General features: G+C 42.0%; 2 protein-coding genes across 2 annotated transcripts in view; one reads left to right on the top strand and one right to left on the bottom strand.

The window, feature by feature from the left end:
• Positions 1-125: 125 nt before the first annotated feature.
• On the bottom strand, positions 126-4827 carry ssbp1 (single-stranded DNA binding protein 1). Its single transcript, XM_030113889.1, has 7 exons — positions 4734-4827; positions 2984-3049; positions 1846-1903; positions 1268-1408; positions 1077-1164; positions 906-994; positions 126-728 (listed from the first exon to the last, which is right to left on the bottom strand). Exons 2-7 carry the CDS (start codon positions 3005-3007, stop codon positions 685-687), a joined length of 444 nt encoding a protein of 147 aa, XP_029969749.1. The 5' UTR covers positions 3008-3049; positions 4734-4827; the 3' UTR covers positions 126-684.
• Positions 4828-5512: 685 nt separating this feature from the next.
• The window catches only part of lamb1b (laminin, beta 1b), a 28810-nt gene continuing 27327 nt past the window's right edge, over positions 5513-6995 (top strand). Inside the window, exons 1-2 of the mRNA XM_030113827.1 lie at positions 5513-5675; positions 6641-6819. Coding sequence (XP_029969687.1) covers positions 5642-5675; positions 6641-6819 — 213 coding nt within the window. The 5' untranslated portion in view covers positions 5513-5641. The remainder of the gene's footprint in view (positions 5676-6640; positions 6820-6995) is intronic.

Here is a 6995-nt window from a genome sequence, read left to right as displayed (position 1 = left end):
GGGTCTCAAAGGAAAAATAATCAATATAGGACCAGTAACGGCTCAAAACAATCAATGAAGCGACAAAACAAAATTAAAAAAAAAAAAAAAAAACAGTTTCTAAAGAATGTCACGAATAACCCACATGGTTTTCAAGAACTTTATTTAGAAAAAAAGAAAAGATAGACTGCTTTAGGCAATAAAGACATCGGCAAAATGAGCATCTAACGTTTGGAATTGTATTTCAACTGTTTTCAATTTTTCAGTTTATGCTGAAAAACCAATTTTATTTGCTCTAAAACAGCAGATAAAAGTGGCTGAAATCCTGCGAGTCTCTTCTGAAGAGCCGCTCGGATCAAACGAGGCTGAACCGGTTCATGATTCTGAGAACCAAACGTCTGTCTGGAAACACAAGATTTAACTCAGGATCACTGGAATCTACACTTTTAAACCCTTTAACTCACTTTGTGACGGTATTATAAACATGGACACAAAGAAAAGGACGTATGGACGGGGGTGGACAGTGTAAAGCTTCTGTCTGCTCCTCCTGAGGTCTCCTGATCCGAACCCAGAGGATCCAGACCGCCGTCTGTCAGACCGTCTCACTTGGTGTCCTCCAATCTTTTACTGGTATGCATATCAAAGAGTCATGTTGGTGTCGGGGGGGAGGGGTCAGTGAGGTCAAAGGTCAGTGGGGGAGGGGCTTCAGGTTCGGTCTCGCACGTTGTCGCTCAGAAACACGATGTTGTCTGTGGAGACAGATCGGACGGAAGCTCAGAAAAAAAACAAACACTGGGCGTTAAAGATGTGTTGTTGGAGGAAACATTGTTCTAGATGTTTATCACACACACACACATTCTTGAGGTCAATGGGAACCCTAACCCGAACCCTTTTCACTCCGTCGTCATGGAAACGGGGGAACAGACCTGCGATGATGGTGGTGGCCTGACGCCTCACTTGGTTCTTGTCTAAATATTCTCCATAGTCCAGCTTCCCCTCCACCAGAACCCGAGACCTGCAGGACAGAGACGGATGACTGACAGGCCCCGCCCCCCCCTGACCCCCCTGGCCCCGCCCCCAGCAGACGGTCCTCGTACCCTTTCTTGACGTACTGGTAGGCCACGTCTCTCAGGCCGGGTTTGAAGACGGACACTCGGTGCCACGTCGTCTTCTGGCTGATGTCCCCTGAAAACACGCCGCCGCGTTTCACTCTGCCCGTTACACACACCATCCACTGAGGTCTACAGGAAGTGCATGAAACACACACACACACACACACGGATCTCACCGGTCGTGCTGGTCTCCCCCTCTCCGGAGCGCCACATCTCATTGGTGGCCAGGGAGAAGATGGTGACGGGGTTCCGACCCTCCACCTGCCTCATGACCGGGTCCTGACCCACCCGGCCCAGCAGCTGCACCCGGTTGATGGCTGCAGTCCAAACACACACACACACACACACACACACACACACACACACACACACACACACACACACACACACACATCCTGTAAACTGATCAAAAACTTCAGAAATCTGATTAATAACAGTTTTTGTGAATAAATCACACTGAATCAGACTTTTTAGAGATCATTTGCTGCAGTTAGATGTAGTTTAGAGGCTTTTTACTTCCTCCACTGTGTTGAGACACATTTCATGATCAGTTCTCTGCCTTGAACGCGGCGCCACCTGCTGTCCAACAGGGAGCAAAACCCCACTGGAAGAGGATGAACTGAAAATGTTTCATTTCCTTTACATTCATCTGCCATTATTCCATCCTGCGTTCTCGTTATCTGAATGATCGTCTCCATCCTGAGTGAGCCGGATGGAGTGTGTGAAGGGGAGGGGGAGCAGGAGGCCGGCTTACATCTCTCCAGGATCAGGCTGCTGTCTGTACTCCGGAATCTCACCGCCTGCCTCAGTATCTGTGGACCAACGGGAAAACACACTTCAGTCACGTTCACTAATGGAAGTGGAAAAATGTCACTCCGTGGAAGCTGGAGGGTGTTTAAAGACATCAGAAGAGCGACAGGTCTCCGTTAGATCTTCTATTAGTAGAATGCTTCTCTGTAATTTTACAGAATTTGCCAACAGAACTTTTTAAATGAAATTTCCTCAGCTTTATTATAAAAGGTGTAGAATGTTTTTTCAAGCTCAAAAAGAAGACAGCATCTTACTGCACTACTACAGATTCAGTGACAAGTAACAAACATCTCAGAGTTTTAATTGGTCCAAAGCTCAGCTAAAGGGGGAGGAGTCAGATTGTTTTCTCGATACACTACCCATATGCAGAGATATACTTTTTTACTGATACAACATGATATCAATTTATTATTGACTTATTTGACATTTTTTTTAATGGACCCCCAAGCTATGGCTCATCAGTCCATCCTGGCCTGACCTCTACTGGCTGCCCGTGACCTTTAGAGTTCATTTTAACATTTTTTTAATACTCAGGTCAGCTGATCAGCTGCTCCTGGAGGTACCCGGGTCCGCGAGAGATCTTAAGACACATTTGTATTCACTGGGTTTTAACTCAGCTGGAGACTCTGCTCCTGGTTTTCACTGTTTTATTAAAAGTCTTATATTCTTTTCCTTGTTCTTATCATATTTTATCTTGCACTCCTTGTTTTTAGGACTATGTACAGGACTAGAAATAAAGTTGAGTTGAGACCGATCACAATAAAATGTTGCTTTAAAGTTTGAACAAAGCAAAACCTTAATGTACAAGAAAAGAATTCCCCTGAACAAACTTGCACCTATTTCACTATTCATCACTCTAAAAGTCACAAATCAGCAGCTTTTAATGTTCATCTGAATCGTTTCATCTTATTATATAAGTTTATCTTGTTCTAAGTATTTTAGTTTAATTCTGAAAGCAAACTGAAAACCTGTTTAATTCGTTGTGTGATATATTTATTGATGATGTGGATAAAGTGTCCATCTGGACTCAACCTGACTTTAATAAAGGAGAAACGGATGAGGTGAAGCTTCTCTCTGCTCACCTGCGCTGAGACGTTTCTCAACATCTTCTCTCATCAAATGTGAATCCAGCAGAGGAAAACTTCACTCTGAAACATAAAAAAACTCGAAGTTAAAGATCGAATTTTAATGAAATACTGAAGAACTGGAGATCCTTGTGAAGAAAATGAACCATAAAACAATTTCTCCTGATTTCTTTCCTGCTTATGACCAACAATTTTCCTCAGATATTCATCAGTCTGTGGGAAAAAACTAAAATTGCCTCTATGGATCCTAATATGTGTCTTCAAGCTTCACTGACACTTTATTCTTTCATCTCCAGCAAACCTGTTGGACATTGAACTGCATGGATTGTTTGTTGTGAAGTAATGCAGAGGCAAAGCAGATTCTTCCGGAAGAATTTGCGGTTTGTTGGTGGAGTGATTCGTTTTCCCACACATTTTAACACAAGAATGGGCAGCTGATTTAACCAAATAAAATCCTCATGAGGTGTCTAACATCAATGAACTTCAAACTTCAAACTTTTTTTATTTGTATAGCACTTTTCATGATAATAAAAGCAACACAAAGTGCTTAACAGTAAAAAAAAACAAAAAACAAAAAAACAAAAAAACAAAAGCTGCACCATCACTAAGTGTACACCACACGCACACACACACAAACACACGCACACACCCAATTTATGCCCATAGCAAGGCAGAGGAGACATGGCATGGCACTAAGCATCATGGGAAAACACTACCAGTGGGGCCGTTCACACCAGGAGAAGGCGAAGGTCATTAGTACTGGGGCACCAGCGCTCAACCCCCGACCCCGTTAGACCAACGGGATCCCGCACACCAAGGTGTGGAGACCCCAGGCCAGCCAGGACCAGAGGACCAGAGCGCAGCGACCCCAGCAGAGGACCGGGACCAACTCCCGGTGTGAAGGACCCCCCTGAGGAAACACTGGAGTTAAACAGATGTTAAAAAGACATGATACAAAGCTAATAAAAAAATAAAAAATAAATAAAAAGTAAGATAAGATTATAAAATAGAACAATAATTTGAGTTTTATACACTGTGAATGAACAAAAATAGAGTAATTTCAAATTATTTCAATGGATATCTGGTTGAAATTTACTCAAAATGACCATCATCTTTCAAAACCAGTGAAGAACTGGAACGCAGCTGAGGATGAGAGAGGATGGAGGCCACATGTCCACAGTGATCAATAATGTAATCTCTATTTCCTCAATAGCAATTGAAATACAGACAGCATCGTTATATATTCAACATCTTGAAGCCCTCTGAGGCAAGTGTTGCTGTGATACTGGGCTATACAAAAATAAATTGATTGATTGATTTATTGATTGATATATTGCAAAAATGAACCAAAATATTGCTAATCATTTACGTTTCTCATGTAACAGATAAAAACTGAAATATTTTACCTCACAGCAGCATTAATTCAATCAGCATATTGTAAAGGTTTAACTTACCCGTGCTGTGACTTTTACTTTGCCACGAATAAAAAAAGACTTATTTAAAAAGTATTTTTCATAAATGAACTCTTAAATGTAGAAGAATAGGGAGTAAACTCAGATTCGTGAAATTGTCGCTGTATTCACGAAGAACAGAAATAAAAGCTCTGATTTGACCGTTCTTCTCCTCTCCGCTCTAATCACAGATTGAAGACTTCAGACAGACGGCGAGCAGATGTTGGTTCACAGAAAACAGAGTTTAAATGAACAGTTTCAAAGGATAAAAGACAAGAAATGTTACAAAAACTTACCTCAGATGCACACTGTAACCTCACGCTGCTTCCGGTCCGTCAGCGATACCGCTCCGATGTCTTCAGACACAAACGTTCCGCTTTAGGATTATAAAATAAAATAAAATAAAATAAAATAAAATAAAATAAAATAAAATAAAATAAAATAAAATAAAATAAAATAAAATAAAATATCTGACATAAGTTATTACAAAATCGCATTTGAACATAAATACAAAGGTTCTGCAGAAAGTCTGTACTTCTGAGTCTACAAATTGGGGTTTTGTACATAATTAACTTATATTAATATCCTTAGAACTTGCAGCGGTCATGTTGAGGAAAAAAGAAGAAAAAAAGAAGCATTAAAACTTCGTTTTATAAAACTCATCTCCAAATAATCTCCTAATGTAACCAAGGCCACACTGTTTTTCATCCCCTGGTACAGTTAGCCTTGTGATGTGTGACCTGGTGATGTGTGCTGTGTGAACAGAGTGAAAGTAGTCTGTCACGAGTGAAAAGGAGAGAAGTGTATTTAGAGAATTTGCCAACAGTATTTCAGAGCTCCTGAAATATGGAGGATTTTTACATCCCTGCGTCTATATAAAACAGAAAGTTATCAGTTACTGAATTCTATCCACTTTTGTATGCTTTTGACATTTGAGAATATACGCGGAATGCGAACAACACTAAGAATCAAAGCAGTAAATGGGATTATTGTTTTTTTGGGGGAAACAGAGTGAAATCCTGCCAGCAGAGGGAGCGCTTGTTTTCCTCAGCTGGGCGCGCCTGGCCGCTGACAGCGGGGTGGAGTTGGTGGGATGCGGACTTTCCACCAAACAACTCCGTCCTGAGTTTGTCTTCAAATCTTCCCTCAGTTTGCTTCAGGCACGTGAAGATCGAGCAGGAGCTGTCAGGGCTCCTCTGGGGAGATGAGAATCCTGATCCTGTGCGCGGCCGCTCTGGGTGAGTTTATTCTCTATCTCTATTATGAAATCCTCTCTGCTGCTCCTCTAATCACAGCCACATGCAAACTCTTCTCCTCTCTCTGCACCAGAAACTCAGTCAGACCTAAACAAACTTCTGACTGTCAAGTTTGTTTCTAAGCGTCATTTCTGCCTCGTGTGGAAACTAATTCACGTGATTCTAATCAGTTCAATAGAAAAAAAGAAAAGTGCTAAAACTTGAAGAGGAAAACTGTTACTGGACATTAAAGTCAATCTGTTGTTGTTCCACAAAAACAACAAAGTTCCCTTGACTAAAGTCCTCAACTGTTACTAAATACATTTATCTTTTGAAACACTTCAAAAAGGTACAAACAAGCAGATCAAAAGGTTTGAATAATTGCTAACTGGAGTATTTAATCCTTTTAATTCGTTTATATGTATGCGTGCTTTTAAAAAGTGTTAATAAAGTTAATATGTGTCCACTTTTCATTGATAACTACTGCTAGAAACTGTTATACAAGAAGAGAATTCAGATGAACATTAGAAATAATCTGGCTGTCTTTGGCATCCTTCAGTTATTTGAACTAGTATAACTTCATTATGAGGAAAATTTAATACTTCTACTCTATCTACTGCCATAATGTAATCCATTACAACTGTATAATGCTTTATAATTTAATTGCATATTGATCATGGAAATATAACTTATTAGTTTTTAATTACATCTCCATATTTTGTAGCTTACAGGTAGTAAAGCTATTTAAACTAAATTCTCAGTACTTTACAGCGAAGCGGTGCAATAATGAGATGAGAGAGGAGCTGTAAGAACTCCTCCCTGCAGGACTCAGACTCTGGATTCATTAAACCTCCTGTTGTGTTTGATGAGAGAAGAGGGTTTGTGATGTTCCCTGTGGCTGTTAGCAGGAGTTCTTCATCTCTCTGACAGCAGTCCTCCTCCTCCTCCTCCTCCTCTTCCTCCTGCAGCCGTGTGGCGTCCCGTGAGCTCGCAGCAGCAGCAGCCGGAGTTTCCAGATGTTTGCACGGAGGGCAGCTGCTACCCGGCCACGGGCGACCTCCTGATCGGCCGGGCTCACAAGCTGTCGGCGTCGTCCACCTGCGGCCTGACGCGTCCGCAGCGCTTCTGCATCGTGGGACATCTGGAGGTACGCGGAGCCGGAGACGCAGCGGGGCGCCCGCCGCCCGAGCCGTGCACGTTTTCCACAGCAGCGTCCAGGGCCCGCTCCCGTCTGGGTTTACTGCCTGGAATCTGCTGTTCGTGGGAAACAGAGCGAAGAACGTAAAGGGCCGTGAGAAACTTCAGTTTTTCAGCCACAAGCAA

Source organism: Salarias fasciatus, chromosome 17, assembly GCF_902148845.1.
Source record: "Salarias fasciatus chromosome 17, fSalaFa1.1, whole genome shotgun sequence".
In the NCBI taxonomy this organism is placed as follows: domain Eukaryota; kingdom Metazoa; phylum Chordata; class Actinopteri; order Blenniiformes; family Blenniidae; genus Salarias; species Salarias fasciatus.
Note: the sequence above shows the minus strand (reverse complement) of the source record. Positions and strands in the feature narration are given on the sequence as shown.

Bases quoted from the DNA above. Each gene is read 5' to 3' on its own strand.
- ssbp1 (XM_030113889.1), bottom strand. From the start codon at position 3,007: ATGTTGAGAAACGTCTCAGCGCAG. The intron at 1,904-2,983 runs GTGAGCAGAGAG...GTTGGTCCACAG, and splicing joins TGAGAAACGTCTCAGCGCAG to ATACTGAGGCAGGCGGTGAG. The intron at 1,165-1,267 runs GTGAGATCCGTG...GCGTGTTTTCAG, and splicing joins GGGGGAGACCAGCACGACCG to GGGACATCAGCCAGAAGACG.